The sequence below is a fragment of the Prionailurus viverrinus genome, chromosome B2 (genome assembly GCF_022837055.1).
Source record: "Prionailurus viverrinus isolate Anna chromosome B2, UM_Priviv_1.0, whole genome shotgun sequence".
Classification (NCBI taxonomy): Eukaryota; Metazoa; Chordata; class Mammalia; order Carnivora; family Felidae; genus Prionailurus; species Prionailurus viverrinus.
Window position 1 is genome coordinate 146226111 of NC_062565.1, and position 21150 is coordinate 146247260.

A 21150-nucleotide genomic window follows, 5' to 3' on the forward strand; every position below is an offset into this window, starting at 1 on the left:
CTAATGAGTATTTCAAAACTGTGTACACATCTACAATGCAACCTATTATCTGGGTATTCTATAAATTTAGTTTTGAAACCATTATCAGCATTTGAGTCTGCAACCTTCATAGTCATGTCTTTCAGAATAAACTTCTGTAACTGATTTTAGTGGCAACACTTCAAATTAAGTACAAAGCAAAGTGTTTACATTTTGCCTTGTTTCAGTATAGCTCATTAATATTCACAAGAATAATATTGGCTATATTGATGCTATTTTAGAATTATAGCTATTCTTCGATTCTTTGAGGTTGAAAGTATATGTTCAAAGGTTTTGATTTTGGTGTTGTCTTTAAAGTGAAAATTTAAGGAAAGCAACCAGGATACGTTGATTAAAAAAAAAAGGATATTGTTACTCAAAGCATGGCTGCTGGAGCCACACTTAGAGCAGGAACCGGAGTGCAGAGAAATGCAGATTCTCAGCCTTGACGCCACATTGACTGGGCTGGCGCAGCCCTCACGGGACTCTGCTGAGTGCTATGTCTTGAGAACCACTCCTCTAAGGGACACTTGGATGATCCATTTGAGTTCCTTGAGTCCCACTCATAAACCACAATATAACATGTCCTAGATTCTAAGTACAGATCATATGATTGCTTTGGTTATTAATGTAGAACATGACATTGTCTCTCATATTACTCCATTATCTTTTGCCATCTTTAAATACCTAAAAAACACCTTCCAGGGTTTCCGGAAGTTCAGATTTGTTTCAGCTACTTTTGTCGCTACCGCCCAGCTATTCACCCTTTAAAACCCTCCTGAGTTCAGCCAGCACCTAAATTCTTCCTTCTCTGATTTGAACACCTTAGAAACAAGAACAAAGTTGGTTTATTTCTCTTAAATTTCTTTCTTTGAGGCAGAGTTTTTCAAACACGTTGTAACAAGGGATTTTCTTTTCCCAAAATGAAACATGCTATAGATGGGTTATATGTGAAACTGATAAATAAGAGACTGTGCTTGGCTGCCATGGGTTGGCTTGGTTTGTCCACTGTCTTCCCCCGACCTGCCTCCTTCCTCCCACCTAGTTGAGGCCACTAGGTAGGACCCACAGTTGTAAGGTTGGAAAACCTCTGCTATCAGGCATAGTTTCTCCGAGTGTGGTCAGCCCAGGATTTCTGGGCCTTTCTCCCACCCACCTGAATTAGAATTAGTTCTAGAGTAGCAGGGAATGAGCATCCACAGGTGACTCTTCTGCACACTGGAGTGAATCATCGTTCTAGAAACTCTACACTGTCTTTTTTAGCAAAGAAAAATAATCATGTAAGCGCACGGTTTGCCCACAGTTGTTCCAAAGAATCCCAATCAAGAGACTAAATTCATATGAATACTGAAATTACCAAGGTATTTTAAAAAGTGTTGTCAAATAATTAAATAAAGCATTAATTCTAAAAGTTAAATATACAGAAATTATGTTGTATGCCTTACTACATTGACCATTTTAAATAATTTATTAAACATTTGTCATCAGTCTTCTAGGAGATGTTGGGGGAAACTATAATGAACTAGATGGACGTCCTGTCTTCAATAAGAAGGAGTATATGCTGAGAACCTGTATATAAGTCTTATACCTGTAGAAGGTATAAGACTTCTGAAAAGGAGATGATTCTTCCCAGGTCTGAAGATGAAGGGATGACTTTTTGTAGTTCAATTTTTTTTTTTTTTAATTTTTTTTTCAACGTTTATTTATTTTTGGGACAGAGAGAGACAGAGCATGAATGGGGGAGGGGCAGAGAGAGAGGGAGACACAGAATCGGAAACAGGCTCCAGGCTCTGAGCCATCAGTCCAGAGCCCGACGCGGGGCTCGAACTCACGGACCGCGAGATTGTGACCTGGCTGAAGTCGGATGCTTAACCAACTGCGCCACCCAGGCGCCCCTGTAGTTCAATTTTAAGTTTAACACAGAGTTAACTCTTAAAGTTGACCTGGGACAACCCATCTCTCCTTTCCCTATCCTTTCCAGATTCTACAAAACTAGCACATGCCCCTCACACACAGCATGCAGGGTTCCAGCAGAGCTCATTCCTGGTCTGGGGCCGGGGCAGGGGGAGGGGAGAATCCCATAAGGATGCCACCCCTGCCATTTACCTGGTGCATCCACAAGTGGTACATTGGCCAGTCCCCAGCCCTGCAAAATGCACATAGGTAACAGGCCACCAGTCAGTGGGCTAATGAGAACAAGATGATCAGAGAGAAGTCAGATGTAACCGATGGAGGTTGATGTGAGAAGTCTAACTAAACAGTCTCGTCATGGAGCATACAATAATCTGAAGGCTCCAACTATGGTGGTGTTGGCATTTTCAATATTGCATACATTAATAAAAGCTTATTTAATCTCTTGTTTGGGTTGAAAGAATTACACATTTCAATTAAAAATATGAAGTGGATGTTAAACATTTTGTAGAATTTTCTGAGAGCCTACTGGTATCTAAATCCCTATGGTAAAAGAATATTTTCTTAACTAAAAGGATTATGGTCTAGAAAGACATAAATTGAAGGTAACAATAATGCCAAATTTATTCATCATTAAATAAAACTGAAGACGACTAAAAGCAATTTTATAATAAGAAGAAACCATAAGATTTGCTTTTAGTCTTTAGGTAAATACCACTGATGAGATGGTACAGTCAGATACATTAAACTGATTGAAATGTGTGACTAAGTACAAAGGATAATTATTCTACTAATATTATTAATGTTCAGATGATAAATATAAAGGTTTGATCTTGCTCTAAAGAACATAATCTTTTTAATTTTTGGAAAAAATTATTTTTGAAAATCATACTAAATAACCAGTTCATTTTTTTGCTAACATAATGAATCCAATTTGTTGACCCATAAATAAATATTTCAAAGGTATATAAATATATAGTTTAATTATATTTAATGTATATTTTAACTCTCAAATATATCCTGCTTGGGCAAAGTACATTATTTGGTTACCCTGCTAAACAATAGATGTAAATGTTTTGGACCTTATGTTTTGAAATTTTGCATCAACTCTATCTTACTGAACATTATTTGCAATTTACAACCCATTATAAGAATACAGCATTAATTATTTATCCATCCTCCTATTTAAAGATAGCTCTGTCATTTCTTTTTTTTTTTAAGTTTTTAATTTTTTTTTTTTTTTTTTTTTGAGAGAGAACATACACCTGTGGCTCATGCATGAGCAGGGGAGGGGCAGAGAGAGAGGGAAGAATCCCAAGCAGGCTCTGCACTCAGATAATGACCTGAGCCAGAACCAAGAGTCAGACGTTTCACCGACTGAGCCAACCGGATGCCCCAGCTTTGTCATTTCTCTTTATTCACAAACTTCAGGGGTCCCATGATGGTCATCTACATGGGTGTCTCCTCACTACTCTGAGTTCTAGAAAATGCATATCTGGAAATCCATTAATGACTGTGAAGCTGTGCATTGCTCTCTATGATGGCTGAATCAATATCCTTGAATCAACATCCTTATCATCATGTACCAAAGCACTTTCTGCCCTAAATCCTAACCAATACTTGGTATCGTCAAACTTTTAAATATTGCCCCATCAGGTAGGCTGCAGCGATACAATATTGTTGGAATATTAATTTCTCTGATCATTAATGAGATCTTGAATGTATTTCCATGTTAATTGATCACTGTTTTCTCCTAAATGTCATTTTACCTACTACTTTGGTTCCTCCTGTTTTTGTACCCATCAAACTAATCAATGTTATTTTTTATATCAATGTTCATTTAGACTGATCCGTATTTACCCTTGTATTTTCTGAGCAAGGTCTCTTATATCTCTTTTGGTCACCCTGGGTTCAAACCACCCCTCCCTGTTGTGAATAACATTCTTTCAGACTGAGTACAAATACTCTCAGTGTTTGTCTGAAAGCGTCTTTATTTGCTTCTCACTTTTAAGCAATAATTTTGTAAGGTATTTTAGGTTTAGAATTCTAAGTTAACAAGTATATCCTCCTCAGTCATTTGATATGACTCCACTGTCATTTTTCTTCCATTATTTCTGCCAGGATCGATTCAAATTATTACTGCATTGCAAGTAATCTATTTTCTTCATTTGATTTTAAGATCTCTTTTTCCTTGTTCTTTTACTTTCTTTACTTTAAAAAATTTTTTTAAATGTTTATTTATTTTTAGAGAGAGACAGAGACAGAGCGTGAGCAGGAGAGGGGCAGACAGAGAGACACAGAATCTGAAGCAGGCTCCAGGCTCTGAGCTGTCAGCACAGAGCCCAACGCAGGGCAGGAACCTATGGACGTGAGATCATTACCTGAGCCAGTCAGATGCTTAACCGACTGAGCCACCAGGTGCCCCTAGTCTTTTACTTTCTTTATAAAGTGAATTTATTTTTGTTTATCTTGATTAAGACCAACTGAGTGGAGGTTTTTTTGTCTGTTTGTTTTTGCTTTGTTTTGTTTTATCATGCTTGGGACCGTGTACTCTTGAATCAGGATTCTCAGTCATTCTCTTATTAAACTGTCTCTCTTCCATCCTGTATTCTCCTATAATGAAATTTCTATCAGAAATATGTTTAGCCATCTCGTTCTAAACCCCTAGTCTCTGAAAAGCATTGTTTTACCTTTTAATCTATACCACATTATGGAAAAATTCCTTCATATCTATCTTGCAGTTCACAAATTCTCTTTGGCATTGACGAACTTGCTGTTTTAACCCATCCACTGAGAATTTTTTTTTTAATTCCAGTAGCTAAAATTATGTTTTATTTAAAAGCTAGATTTTTCTATTATGTTTGTTTTCTGATTTAGGTTTCTATTTTTTGTATGCTTTAATTAACATAACATGTATGTGTTTTGTGTTCTGTTTCAAATTGTTGTTTTATTTTCTCAAGTTTTAGGGGAAACCAATCATATACATCATGCACACCATAAATCTGAGTCTGATACTTATATTAACTTCCCATTCTGGATCACACAGGAACTGCAAAGGTTTAGATGTATCTCAGTTTCCTCCACATATATATATTTTTTCATTCTGCTAAGTGCTCAGTGTATGTAAAGGACAGCCTTCCTCCCCTGAACAACCTCCTGAAGGCCACCAGGGTATCAGCTCATGCACCTAAATTCTGGGTTTATCCATTCCTCTATACAAAGATAACTGCTATGTCTACTTTTTCACTTGTCCTTGGAAATTTTTTCTTTTTATAATCTCATCTATGATTTTTTAAACTTTGTTAAATTTTACTTAGTGAAATTAGCAGGAGACATTTCATATTATTTTAGGCCTCCACCTTGCTAGTTCCTGAACTCTCTGACACTGTGAAATCCACAACGGCCTCGAACTGCCTATGTCCTCACTCATTGTACGTGAGAGAGAAATGCACATATAAGTTATAAAATCAGTTATCATTTTGTGTTTTCTGTCACACATAGTCAAAAATAATCCTGATATACCTTTGACTATTTAGATTGGAAAACAGAGGACTAAGGGAGACACACTAATATTGTCAAAATAACAAAGGAATTGCCATCCTTGCTAAATAAAAGCACTTTTGAAATGGGTTGCTACGTAGACAGAAGGAACACCCTTTCACACAAAGGGTGTTATTGACATTGTAATGGGTTGCCTTGGCACCTGCAAATGACTAGAATTGCCTCTATACTTCTCTTTCTGCTTTTTAAAATTTCTCTACATCATCAGAAACATAATAAACCAAAATGTATTTTAGGGGAATAAGAAATAGAAAGGGGAGGCAAACGTTGAGAAGGACGTACATGCACCTTCATCACATATTCTGACCCAAGCACAATACATCACATTTCCACCCCACTCCTAGTTTCTCAAAATAAATAAAAATAAAGTAAAATGCTATTATCATGGTCCTGACGTCTCCTCCATCCCTCACCTTCATTCTCAACCTGAAAACCCTGTTTTATTGCATTTATTAAATGTATTCATCTCAAATTTTATGGCCAAGTACCGTCCTCCCAGCGATGTCTCCCTCCAGTAATCTAGAACTTACCATGAACCAACTATGCACGTGTTGAGGCCCTTCTCTGTGGAGACCTGCTACACAAAGTGCTCTACTAGCCACACACTGAGTCTGTACAATTACCTGGCCTTCCAGATGGCAGGGTCTCCTCACGGTCATTATTCAGGATCACAGCCAGACCCACCGAGTGCGCAGGGAGGACCGAGCTGCTGAGGTCCACACGGGTCAAGCTCTCGGGCTCTCTCCTCGAGCCCTCCAGGGCGTTTTGTGGGCCGTCACCTCCTTCCCTTTCTGGGCCTTTTCTCCAGGGTCTCAGCACAACATGAACGATGCTCTGCTGGTCCAGGTCACAGCTCTATGTGGGAGCAAGGCAGAAACAGACCAGAACGTTAGACCAATACTAACTTAAAATGCCAAGCAAGGTTCACCTTGTCCTCCATCCCAGAGTACGCGAAAGACTCTAAAATCTGTTTAGGTCCAAGGCTGCACGAAATCACGGAACTTAAGAAAACAGCCATGTGTGACTGATCACGTTACATACACTTCTCCTGTCATCAGGGCGACAGAACTCACGCGTGTGTGTGTTCCACACACAACACTGTACTGGGGCCACAAACCAAAATGTGGGGATAAAGGGAACAGGGTGATAGAAAACTAGGGTAATATCCAAAGCGACATGAAATGTAGCAGGACAAAAAGGAACCGCACTGCATACAGCAGCACAGTGAAAAGCAGTATTCTTTTAAAACTGGCTTATTTCAGAAGTGATGTGTCCCCCCAACTATCAGATATAAATACTTGCATTTGTCTCCATTCACAAAAGCTCAGAGAGTTGGCTATTGTCAATTACAGGGCATCTTTCTCTACAATTTAAAATGACTGTGTTTATGATAGACTCCACACGCACCCCCATGTCACCGGCAAACACATAAGCACGGTGATGGGGAAGCAGGGGAACGGCAGACCCAGGCCACCCCAGCAGTCATCCACTGTTTCTGCCAACTTCACAATTAACATCAGTGGCCATTTGCAAAAATGTTCTGCGTCAATATATTGATGTGTATGAACAGGAGACTTGAAAATTTAGTAGAATTAAAGTTAGAAGTCAGCTAATTTACTAGGACAAAAACTAGACTACCTGAGATCAAAGCCAGGTCTCAGAATACCTAATGGAGGGGGCACCTGGGTGGCTCAGTGGGTTAAGGGTCTGATTTTTTATTTCGCCTCAGGTCATGATCTCATGGTTCCTGAGTTTAAGCCTTGCATCTGGCTCTGCACTGACAGTGCAGAGCCTGCTTGGGATTCTCTGTCTCCCTCTCTGTATGTCCCTACCCTGTGCACTCTCTCTCTCTCTCTCTCGCTCTCTCTCTCTCTCTCTCTCAAAATAAATAAGTAAACTTAAAAAAAATAGAATAGCTACTGGATAGAAAGTCACTCATCTGTCTGCAGAGAAGACCCCCAAATTTTGATATCTACAAACTACCCGCTGTCACTCTCTCATCATGGCAATCAATGTTCAAAGGACACCCATGCAAACACAGCGATACTAATAACAATCAGAACTGGCCCCCTGGCCCCCTGCCCCCCTCCAGTGTTCCACCATTGCACCAGCAAACGTTTAAGAGTGACACCCACCATGTGTCAGCATTTCCTGCAGCCACACAGTTGTGGACTCAGAAGGTCACCAGGTGACCACCCGGGTCCTGAATCCCATTCCTACCTCTTCCCCATCCTGGGTTCTGAACCACTGCCATGGGGACACACGCACTCTCCCTGCCATCTGTCCTCACAGCTCTGTGTGTCAGGACTGCTCCTACTCAGCAGTGGTCACTGGGTCATCAATCTCTGCCCCCTTGGCCTGCCCCCACGTAACTACTCCATTTCTGTCAAAGCACCGCCCTCTCCCATGGTATCTAGCGTCAAGCCCTCCCTGCCCCCCTTCAGCTCTGATTATCCTCCTGTGTCTTCTAATGGCTTCGGTAGAATCACCACCTTGAGCTCCTCCGCCCTTCCCTTACATCCAGCAAGGACTTAGAAATACCCTTCACATCTTCCGCTCCCTTAGTTCCTATTTGTCATCTCCCCATTTTAGCCCTTCATCATCATAGGAGCTCTGCAATTGCTCCCTGACCTCCCATCTCTCCCTATAATCCATTATGTGCAAGTTTCTGGGGTATGCTACATAATCTTTTAAGATGTCTCACTATCAACTGTTAAAAAGAATCTGACAGCTCATTACCATCTTCAGGTGTGTTTAGACTTTTCTCCTCTCTAGACCACCTGCCTTATGATTTTATCTCCTTTCCCTCTCCTTCACTGTATACATGATAGATTAGGTTTCTCATCAGAGCTATTCACTCTCATCTCTCCTCCTGTCCTTGAGTTGGGCTCAGTAGCATGATTGGCTTTGCCCAACATGATTGAACCAGGGCCTTGAAATGTATCTGCACCACTGCTGGGGCCAGCAATAGAGCACCCTTGGGTAGTTTCCACCCAAGTGCAGCAGTACCCACAGCTTGGGCACAGCCTTCCAGCTGGATGCAGGCTGGCCCTGCAGGCTCCCAGCTGACCTGAAGGAGATGTTTATCAATGCACGGCACTGAGATTTTGTAGTTGTTCATCAGGCAGTAATAGCTGACAGTATCTATTTTCCATTCTAATTGGACTAACAGACATTCTATCACTATTCATCATGGCCGCCGTGTTCAGCTAGAACTCTAGAAACTGTATATGGCCTTTAGCCTGGGTTATTTCAAATAAACCAACATCAAGAGCTGGAGTACACTTGAGTGGGCATGTGGGGCAGGAGATTTGCCACAAGGAGAAACAGCGGAGAATCAGTATGCCAACATCCCCTGAGGCTTTTCTCTCTAGTGTGTTCTTTTCAAGGAGGCTCAAGAATTCAGTCGGATAGAATTCCTCTGTCTAAGTTCAGGACTTATGTGATCCTCTCAGATAAAAGTAATGCCTTTCTTCCTCATCTCAATGCCAGAAATCTGCCTGCCATGCTCTTCTTATAGCAGTGGTCACAGCTTGGGCAGTATTTGTGTGTGTGTGTGTGTGTGTGTGTGTGTGTGTGTGTGTGCGCGCGCGCGCGCACGTGCTTGTGTCTGTGATCTTCAGACTAAATTTAGAAATTCTTGAGAACAGCAACTGGGTCATGTTTATAGTTTTACTTACCAGAATGCTTCACACAGCACTTTGAACCTAGCAGATTTAGAAAGTATGCCTGTGAATGGAAAAGGTGAGGGATGGGCTAGGAAACAAGAATGAATGAACAAATATAAATAGTCATAAGCTCAATACCTAAAGTGCTCCCTGGGGAACCAGAAGGCTATGGAAGAAAGAACGTGTAATTTAAAGCCAAATAGATGCAATTTATTAGCTGTATAATTTTTGGCAAATTACTTTTCCTCCCTAAGCACTAGTTTCTACATCTGTCATTGGCAGTAATATCACCAACTTTGAAGACTACTCTGAAGATTTGAGGAAACAGAAGAACAGACCCAATGCACAGCAATAAGTCAATACAGAGTTGTTAGTAGTGTATCACCATTTAGGAATTTTGAAAACTAAACAGGATTTGTCCCTTATCTTGTACATCCATAAAGCTTCCAAATCCTATTAGGCTGTGCCACTCACACAGTCCAACTTGGAAAATGGGCACAGAAGGTAGAATAAGCAGATGCTATAGATGTGACCATCACTCTGGCAGCATTCCAGCTTCCTGTGATCTATGTGTGTGTGTGTGTGTGTGTGTGTGTGTATGCACATATATGTATATATATCACTATATATGCATATATATGTATATGTATATATATATGCATATATATACATCTCACTATATGCTCAGATGCCATAAAACATATGAAGAACCTCAGTAAATTCTCAGAGTCTGCTAAAATTTGACAAATATGGAAGAAATCCAAATACTGAGATTTTCCTTTCAAATCCAGATTTTTCGAATGCTCAGGGTAGAGCTGGAAAGGGGATAGGAAGACCCCAAACAGATTTCAGTAGTTACAGTGATATGTATAGAACATGTTTCCCTCAGTCTCCATCCTTGGTTCTGAAACCAATAATTGCTTAATTCTTTGACTTGTTATAAAAACCAGTGTGGATCTCAGAAAGCAGTCCCTTTGCCAGACGGTATAACTGCACCATCACACTGGTTCAGTTCAAAACCTCATTAATAACACATTCTAGGGATAAAGTTTAGTGATCTAGTCACTCTAAAGCCCAAAATAATATCTAGTTCTCGCAGTATACAAAAAATTCCTCAGCTTCGGGAGGTCGAGATTTTCAGTGGGAAGACAGCAGAGTTCTCCAACATGGCTTTAAATTTCCTCAGGACAAAAACAATGTCTACTTTATCTTCGTTTTCTCAATAAATAGAATATTGCCTCACAAACAGGAAACACATTTCATCTGTGTTTTGTTATAACTTACTAATTCAACAAGAAAGGTGACATAGGTTGTTTAGTGTTGATGAACAAAGTAGTTAATTTGTTCAACTGGGCTTGCTATTATGCTGTCAAATGGAGCCGTGGTCCCACCGGGAACTGAGACATCTGTATCTTGGACATTCTCTACACGACCTTTGATTTGGAGATACCCCAGTATTAACAAAACATCTATGGGAATTGTTTGGCAACCAATGACCAACTCTCACCCAGTTGGCCGTTATTCAACAATATCCAAGGAGTTGGTGTATTTTTCCTTTTCCAAAAAGGAGTCGCTTTGCTGACATGCAGTTAGGATTCAAATATTTGGAAGTCTGGTGATCCCCTTAGAACACTGGAAATAAGCAAAACTTGAAAAGCCTGCTAATGATTTTCAAAATAGTCTTAACCTTTGAGACCATGTAAAAACAAGTATATTCGAACAAGAAAATTCCTGGGGATTGAAAAGTTATTGGAATGTTTCCCAAACACTCAGAGAAGGGTTAGACAGACAATCTCTGAAATAAATAATTATGCGCTTCAAAAAGTCAAAAATGTCACACTATTAACAAAGTGCTTTCATCTTCTATAGCAATAACAATTATATTAATACAAGTAAAATAAGTAAGTGCACGATATCTTTGAGCTCTAAATGGCCTCCAGGCTGCATTGCAAGGTTTTTGATGCAGTAAGTTGTTTAGTGTTCCCAGAGTCCTCGGAGGGAGGTGCTGTTACCATCCCCAAGTATGTTTTGGGAAATCCAGCTGTATGGCCGCACAAATAAAGCTCTTTATTTGACTGGCTGTTCAACTCATTCACACCTGACAGAAGATGAAAGGGAGCCTTCACGACAGGTTCAATGTCACCCAGCTCCTAAGTGTGAAGCCCAGGTAGAAACCCAGGCTGAGGATTCCCCCTTACCCTTCTCTGGCTCCCCTAAACTCCACAGTGTGGCTGCTGAGAAGCGGGTGGTGTATGGGGCAGACAGAGCAGGGCAAGAGCACAGGGGCCATCGTGAAGAACAGGGTTTGGAAGCTGTATGGACAAGCCCCAGATACAAAGGAATGATTGGGAGGAAAGCCAGACACCCAGAAGCCTTAGACGACAGCCCCACTGGAACTGAGTCAAAGGAGGAAGCAAAAGAGAGTATGGGCGGATCTGATTAAAAACAAACAAGATAACAAGGTAGTGATGAAAGTAAGGACCAGTGCCAGTTACACAGGAGTCGTCAAAGCACGTAAAGAACTGGAGTGAAGGTCACCTGGCAACAGTTAGTCTCTGCCCCAGAAGGCCAGTAGCGGCAGGCAACTTGGCGCGTTGGGGTCCCAAGCCCCCGAGAAGACAGCACTGACCACTCTGTATTGCACCTACTTTCCTATGTGTTTCTCTCCGTCACCAAGCAGTGCTAGCCTCAAGAAAAGACACTGCATCTCTCTAATGCGGAGCTGGCTACTACAGAGACCAGCCACACCTGGGTTTGTTGAATGACTCGGTGACCTTGTGAAGCACGCGTCAAGTGTGGCAGCCACTTCGGAGGTGAGGAAACTTTCGCATGGTTTGAGTGACTCAGCCAAATTAGACACATAATTGGGAAACGAAGGAGCCAGCCCTGTAGGCCATGTTTTCTGGCTGTAAACCCAGTGCTTTTGCAAATAATCTGCTTTGAACTATTCAAATATTCTGCTTCTCCACCTCTCTGAAGTCAGGAAATGGGCAGGCATGTTGGACACAACGTCCTGCAGGTTTATTTGTAAGGGCATACTGACCAATCCACACTGGTGGGCACACAGACCAATCCACGCTCGTGGGCATACTGACCAATCCACACCGGTTGGCATACTGACCAATCCACACTGGTGGGCACACTGACCAATCCACGCTCGTGGGCATACTGACCAATCCACACCGGTTGGCATACTGACCAATCCACGCTCGTGGGCATACTGACCAATCCACACCGGTTGGCATACTGACCAATCCACACTGGTGGGCACACAGACCAATCCACGCTCGTGGGCATACTGACCAATCCACACCGGTTGGCATACTGACCAATCCACGCTCGTGGGCATACTGACCAATCCACACCGGTTGGCATACTGACCAATCCACACTGGTGGGCACACTGACCAATCCACGCTCGTGGGCATACTGACCAATCCACACCGGTTGGCATACTGACCAATCCACACTGGTGGGCACACTGACCAATCCACACTCGTGGGCATACTGACCAATCCACACTCATGGGCATACTGACCAAGCCACACTGGTCGGCATACTGACCAATCCACGCTCGTGGGCATACTGACCAATCCACACTGGTGGGCACACTGACCAACCTACACTCATGGGCATACTGACCAATCCACACCGGTTGGCATACTGACCAATCCACACTGGTGGGCACACTGACCAATCCACACTCGTGGGCATACTGACCAATCCACACTCATGGGCATACTGACCAATCCACACTGGTGGGCACACTGACCAATCCACACTCATGGGCATACTGACCAATCCACACCGGTTGGCATACTGACCAATCCACACTGGTGGGCACACTGACCAATCCACACTGGTCGGCATACTGACCAATCCACACTGGTGGGCACACTGACCAATCCACGCTCGTGGGCATACTCTACCAATTAGTCATGTTAGCTTCTCTCTAGTCTTCTAAGCTCTTTTTTCATCCTACAAAAACGCCTAAATGATTTCAACGGGAAGGCTGTCCTATTGTGTACCAACTTTACATTTTAAAGGCTGAAAAATCTCTGATTTTCATCTGCATTTTTAACCACACACATTTTTTTCCTTCAGAAAAGCAATAATATGGTCAGCCAAGAATTATCAGATAAAAGATTTCCTAATTTAATAGTCAATGTTGTTATCATATTTTCATTTTAAAAATTGTTTTGACACGAAAGAGGTCTTTCTTAGATGATCTGACATAAATTATCTCAATAAAAAAGAAGCACTTTTTTAAACAATTCAGATTTCCCTTTCTTTTGCCGTTAAAAATTCAGAATGCTTTTTAGTTGCTTCTTCTGATAATAACTTTTCACAAACATGTTTCTGTACAAGTTTTTAATAAAAGTATTTTCTGTGTCAGAGAAAGACAAAACAGCAATTATTTAGGAAGTTGAAGACATTTTTAGATGTAATGGTTGAGAAATATTTTGTATGGTCACAGCTAACAAGGCAACGACATGGATGAAGCAGTGCGAGCCCAGAAATGTTCAGAGGACAGTCAGAATAACCAGAAAGGAATCGTTCCCACGGGTTTGTTTCTCTTGAACTCCAGTTCCCTCAGTCCCCGTCAGTGAACACTAAATGCCAATTTATATTAATTGGACGAGAATAAAAACTGTTCCTTCAACCTGAGCTTTCATTTTTTTTAGAGAGATTTGTAGAAGATGGATATTTTGCGATTTATGCTTTGAATTTATCTCACATTTCTTATGACTGGTTTTCATCAGAATCAAAGATATTATGCCACATAGATAATGAAAGGCCCCTTCTCTTGTTGCTGAAGGCTGAGGAACACAATTGATGTGAAAGGTCAATTAGCCCCATGCTAATTAGCCAGGGAGGGTCGGAGCCATGCTCCCCACGTCCCTCCCACCCAGGGCCTGGGACCATTTTGCTGCTCATTAGGATCCAACAGGAGACGAAGGGGACAAATGGGAATTGACGGCCTTCGCTACCAGGGAGCTGTGTAGTAAATGATTTACTGCAGGTGGATGTGAGTCCTGTATGCACAGGTGAGGTCTGGGGTTCCCTGGGTCCATGCATGCCCTTCCCTAGAAACACAGGCCACCTGGTCCTACACCCATTAAACCAAATTAAATTATGTTTTATATCGTAAGCTTTACAAAAAGCACTTCCGAGTGTCGTTTCTTTAAATGTTCTATTACTAGTTATGATGAATATTATAAACAGTTAAAATACATATACATGGAGTTTTCCAACAGAGTTACATTAGTTTTTACAACTCATGCATATGCTTTATCGCATTCATGGGGAGGGTGGGGCACAGCGCTCACACACTCTCCTTCTCAGGCATGTATGGCGGTCAGATGAATCCTGAACAATAGTCCATTCTGTATCATATCTCCTTCCTATAGAAATTTTTTCCTAGTTGATACAACCCTAGGAAAAAGTACAAAGCATGCAAACTGTCCTGAACCCATTTCCTATGATACCTCTCTCTCACTGCGTTTTCTCTCTTCCCAAAATTCAGTGCAAAATTTATTGCTGCCAAAGAGATTTTGTTTACAATGTGGAGAGAAGATATTTTGCAGCAATGAGGCCATTTCAAGACAAACAAGATAACCTGATAAGGACAAAAACATCTTTAAATCCTTTTTTGGCATTTATTCATTGCCAGGCCCTAAAAGAATGTTGGCCATTTTATTCTGCAATTTGTTTCTGGTTTCCCTCTCTTCATCCCTCACATATTTCTACTTTCTAAAAGAATCTGATGGTCTTTGGATGTTCTCCCCTCATCTCCCCTGTCTTCCTCTCTGCCCCACCCCCTCCCCAATTTACTCATCTGCCCTATGCTGCCTGCCTTTCTTTCTTTCTTTCTTTCTTTCTTTCTTTCTTTCTTTCTTTTCTTTTCTTTTCTTTTCTTTTCTTTTCTTTCTTTTTCTTTCATCACTTTTATTGTTAAGATATTTTTTGTCTTGGGGCACCTGGGTGGCTCAGTCAGTTGAGTGTCCCACGTCAGCTCAGATCATGATCTCACAGTTCATGAGTTTGAGCCCCACATAGGGCTCTCCGCTGTCAGCACAGAGCCTGATTCAGATACTCCGTTCCCCTCTCTCTCTGCCCCTCATCAGTTTGTGCTCTCTCTCTCTCAAAAATTAAAAATATCTCAAAAAAAAAAAAGATATCCTTTGTCTAACTTACTCTTACATAGAGAAGAGTATGGAAATTTTTACTTTTGGGGACACAATCCAGCAAAATTTATGCCAAAAGCCTAGCTATAGAGATTGTTTAGGGCTGTTCAGACCGTTTCTGCTAACTTCTATGCTTGTAAACATGACTCATTTCAGAACTGTAAGTGTTTCCCAGACTCTGTGAAATATCAGGACTTCTTAAAGGAAATACATAAAAATTTCAGATAAAGAATATTAGAATAGTGGTGGGGAAAAGCTGTAGGAATGTTTTATTTGCATTAAACTACTTTCTATCTCTAGGTCCTAGATGCTCAGTATATCTCACCTGTGTTGTGTTTCTAATCTATGATTTCTCTTGTGTGAACACGAGGGCCAGACCCATTCAGAACCAAAAAGAAATAGGTGTGCCTTTTGCATGGCCTACAGCCCAATGTCAGTTACTAGGAATGCACCAACTAAGCACAGAAAAATAAGTTGATCGGCTCAAGGTTGCAGTAAGGTAGTAGCCAATCTGGAACAGAATAAGTTTTCTTTTGTTTTGTTTTGTGTTCCAGTGTAACTAACATACAGCATTATATCAGTTTCAGATGTACAATGTAGTGATTCAACTACTTTATTCATTAGTCAGTGTTCATCATGAGAATAAGTTTATTTTATTCATGTCTTTAAAAGAATCTATTAGATGACACAGAAAATGCTTATTTTGAATCTGTAGAAACCCAGAGTGATAATTTGAACCTTTGATTATTTGAAAATAGATCTCTCTCCCTCCAAAAACAAACTAACAAACAAAAATGAAAACAAATCCCTTTTAGGAGAAAGCCATGAAAGAAAAAGCCATGAAGTCACACACCTAACACAGAGCTTTAAAAGAAGAAATGCGTGTTTGGGGCACCTGGGGCAGGGGGGGGCTCAGTCATTGAGCATCCAACTCATGATTTAGGCTGAGGTCATGATCTCCTGGTTCATGAGATTAAGCCACATGTTGGGCTTTGCTAACAGTGTGAAGCCTGCTTGGGATTCATTCTCTCTCTCTCTCTTTCTCTCTCTCTCTCTCTCCCTTTCTCTCTCTCAAAAATAAATAAATAAACATTTAAATGGGGGGGGAAGGGGAAAAAAGAAAAGAAATGTGTGTCGACTCTAGAAGGAAGAAAAATAACCAGGGACCATATATCCTTAAATATTACACCTCCCTACCACCACAGAAGATAAAGTAGCCAAGTGCCATCACCATCAACAGGGGGCCATTCAGTCAACCTGAGGTCTCACATGTCCCTTAGACCTTGGGGGAGCTTGAGCAGGGTACAGTAGGGTAGAGTACCCACAGAGTAGGGCAGGATGGGGAATACAGTAGTCAGTCAAGCTCTTCAGTGGCAAAGAAGAAAGGAGAAATGACAGGCATGTTTATTTATTTATTTATTTATTTATTTATTTATATTTTTTGGGGTGGGGAGAGAGAGAGAGAGAGAGAGAATGAGTGGAGGAAGGGCAGAGAAGAGGGAGACACAGAATCCAAAGCAGGCTCCAGGCTCTGAGCTGTCAGCACAGAGCCTGACACGGGGCTTGAGCTCACAAACCGTGAGATCATGACCTGAGCTGAAGTTGGTCGCTTAACTAACTGAGCCACCCAGGTGCCCCATTTCTATTTATTTTTTTAAACTGACATGGCGATAAACGGTTTCACTCCTCAGCTGCAAATTCCTTAAGTTTACAGCCTTAGGTTTAAATTTTAGATATAAATACAACACACTGTTACTTATGACAGCTCCTGTTCATAATCTGGACATCTTGTGTCATGTGCAACCATTCTTTTACTCTGGATAAATAAAACATGAAGCTGCTCTCTTCTTTCACACTCTAAGCAGATGCCAGTTGGAGCTGCCCTCCAGATATCAGTTTGGAGGAAGGCATTGAACGTCTGTGCAAACTAGGACAAAATCCTAGACCCTGACATCCAACTACAAGAAAAGATAAATGGTATTCATTTCTTCCACTTCAGCTGTTGGTCCTAACTAAATTCTCTCCTGTAATCATTTATTCAGGAGAAACAATGTGTCAAAGACCACTGCCATCCCAAGTAGATTCCAGGGGGTTACAGTGTGTGCAGGTGAGTACAATGCTTCTCCAAGAGCCACAAGGCCAGCTGCAGGTAAATGAGAGAGATTCACTGTGTGGGGCAGGGGCTCCAGCTTTGAACCTTTAGTCAGAAATAACTGGTTGGCACACGAACAAGACACTCAGATCAATGGAACAGAACTGAGAATCCAGAATCCACAAACGTACGGCCAACTATGACAAAACAGGAAAGAATACCCAATGGAATAAAGACAGTCTCTTCAGCAAGTGATGCTGGGAAAACTGGACAGCGACATGCAGAAGAATGAACCTGGACCACATTCTTACACCATACACAAAAATAAACTCAAAATGGATGAAAGACCTCAATGTAAGACAGGAAGCCATCAAAATCCTCAAGGAGAAAGCAGGCAAAAACCTCTTTGATCTTGGCCACAGCAACTTCTTACTCAACACGACTCTGAAGGCAAGGGAAACAAAAGCAAAAATGAACTACTAGGACCTCAACAAAATAAAAAGCTTCTGCACAGCGAAGGAAACAATCAGCAAAACTAAAAGACAACCAAAAGAATGGGAGAAGATATTTGCAAATGACATATCAGATAAAGATATAAAGAACTTCTATGTATAGAAGAACTATCCAAAATCTATAAAGAACTTCTCAAACTCAACACTCAAAAAACAAATAATCCAGTGAAGAAATGGACAAAAGACATGAATAGACACTTCTCCAAGGAAGACATCCAGATGGCCAACTGACACATGAAAAAATGCTCAACATCACTCATCATCAGGGAAATACAAATTAAAACCACAATGAGATATCACCTCACACCTGTCAGAATGGCTCACATTAACAACTCAGGCAACAACAGATGTTGGTGAGGATGCGGAGAAAGAGGATCTCTTTTGCATTGTTGGTGGCAATGCAAGCTGGTGCAGCCACTCTGGAAAACAGTATGGAGGTTCCTCAGAAAACTAAAAATAGAACTACCCTACGACCTAGCACTTGACCTACTAGGCATTTATCCAAGGGATACAGGTGTGCTGTTTCGAAGGGACACATGCACCCCCATGTTTATAGCAGCACTATCGACAATAGCCAAAGTATGGAAAGAACCCAAATGTCCATCATTGGATGAATGGATAAAGAAAATGTGGCATACACTCACACACACACACACACACACACACACACACAATAGAGTGTTACTCGGCAATCAAAAAGGATGAAATCTTGTCATTTGCAACTACGTGGATGGAACTGCAGGGTATTATGCTAAGTGAAATTAGTCAGAGAAAGACAAAAATCATATGACTTCACTCATATGAGGACTTTAAGAGACAAAACAGATGAACATAAGGGAAGGGAAGCAAAAATAATATAAAAACAGGGAGGGGGAGAAAACAGAAGAGACTCATAAATATGGAGAACAAACTGAGGGTTACTGGAGGGGTTGTGGGAGGGGGGATGGGCTAAATGGGTAAGGGGCATTAAGGAATCCACTCCTGAAATCATTGTTTCACTATATGCTAACTAATTTCGATGTAAATTTAAAAAAAAATAAAAAAAATAAAACTAAACAAAAAAGAAATAACTGGTAAATATTGTCTTGGACAAAACAACACTTTTCTAAATTTATCTAACAGAACTTACTTATAAGGAACTTCCTTTCAGATTGTTGTCTGAGTTTTTTACATTTTCATAATGTACATTTGGGGGGCATAAGGAGAGAATAAAAGCTCAGCAGGGGCACATTCAGTACTCCCCTGGCATAAATCAATTGAAGAAATTTACAAAAATCCATTGTTTGGGGGTGATGACTGGGGACTATGAGACAGTGCCTCAAAGTCTGGCGACAGTGTTTTGCATCCCTCTTTAATAGAAGCTAGTGAAAACCCACAGATGACAGGTCAGGCCATAGATTTACAGATGATATATCTTGTACCTATAGTAACTCAAGTTACTTCCTTTGCTCTGGTAGAGAGACAAGAAAGGCAAGATGGCAGTTCATTTATAAACGAGTTTCTGAGGGAATAAGGACTCATGCTCAACCCATCAAGACGAAAGCTTAGCTTCCGAAAGACTGGGCCCAATACTGTGTCCTGATTTAAAGGAAAGCCCTAACCTCTTTTTCATTTTAATCTTCTTCCAACCAGAGGAAGTATAGTGTGTTGAACAGTGTCTACTCAAAATCCGTGTCCATCCAGAATGCGAACTTATTTGAAAATAGGGTCTTGGTAGATGTAATTAGCTGAGGTTGTCAAGATGAAATCATCCTGGATTTAGGGCCTTCCTAAATCCAGTAACTGGTATCTTTATAAGAAGAGAGGACACAGAGGCACACAGAGGAAAACATCCTGTGAAAATGGAAGCAGAGATCGGAGAGATGCCTCTACAAGCCATGGAACTCCAAGAGTCAACAGAAGCTGGAAGAGGAGGAAGCATTCTTCTCTAGCACCTTCTAAATAAGCAGGACCCTACTGACCTGATTTCAGACCTTTTGGCCTCCAGAACTATGGGCAATAAACAGGTGTTGTCTTGGGCCACCATGTTTGCGGTCTTTGTTATCACAACCCTACCTAGGAAACTCATAAATGAGGAAAAAACATTCTGGCCAGAGGGAACAAGATGTGCAAAATTAGGGGTGAGATACCTAGGGAGTTGGGAAGAAGAAAAGCTAGCATTCATTATGGCTAGGAGTAGGATACTTGTAGGCAAAGTCAAACACAGATGGGGCCGCTCAAGAGGGCTCCTAATTTGTCATTCCCTAAAGCCAATAACCCGCACACATTTGCCAACATTTATTTAGAGGAGACTTCAAGCTCTGCAAGGGTAGGGATGAAGAGAGCTGTTAGTACCAGCCTCCTTCACAAACCCTTCATGCTCAACCCTTTGGTTAATTTTGGTCAGGTGACATGCATCCTGGTCTATCCAGAACTGTTGACTTGACACCTGTTGTCCCCCTGTAATTGTTAACAGCTCCCCTTTAACCGTCAAAAGTCTCCTAGTCTGAAAGACATATCATATGGCCACCCTACTCACAGACGTTCGGGGAACACAGTAGACATTCAATACGTAAATTTTGAACACTTAATGAAAGAATTATAATGGGAATCATATCTAGCATTTTTAGACTTGTCCATATGCTGGGCACGGTGCTCAGTATTTTCTCATTTTACTCTGTGCAATGCTACAGTGAGACAGGTACTATTAATATCCTCATTTTATAGATGAGGTGTAAAGAAGTGAAGTCATTGCCAAAGGTCATACATAGCTACTAAGGGGCTGAGCTAGGATAATAACAAATATTTATGTGGTACAACAGTAACTGTTCCACAAATCCCTTCCATAAACATCAGCACTTTTAATCTCACCTAATACTTTACCTAACCTTTTTTCAAATGTTGTGTTCAGTATTTTAACAGAGTCACTTAGGACTCTAGTCACTTAAGACTACTAAATTAATCAGCCAAGATTACACAGGAGTTTCTCCACAGGTAGTGGGCTTCCATCCAGGTCAAAATCTGCAGAAAAGAAAATCACCTGGGGTGCCAACAAGAACAGATTTTCACCTCCCATTCTACACTTATGGAATAAGAATCTGGAGCGGTAGGTCCTGGCAATCTGCATTTTGAATCATCTTCCAAGTGACTCTCAATGTGAAGCCACAGGTTGAGAATCCCTACCAAGGTCCAGAGCTGGATGGGCATTTGGCCTCTGGCCTC

At 41.2% G+C, this 21150-nt stretch overlaps 1 protein-coding gene across 3 annotated transcripts in view; it reads right to left on the reverse strand.

Moving 5' to 3' along the window:
• PRKN (parkin RBR E3 ubiquitin protein ligase) overlaps positions 1–21150 on the reverse strand; it is a 1353288-nt gene that overhangs the window by 906678 nt on the left and 425460 nt on the right. For all 3 annotated transcript variants that reach the window (XM_047860009.1, XM_047860008.1, XM_047860010.1), the window contains exon 3: positions 6114–6345. In XM_047860009.1, coding sequence (XP_047715965.1) covers positions 6114–6345 — 232 coding nt within the window. The remainder of the gene's footprint in view (positions 1–6113; positions 6346–21150) is intronic.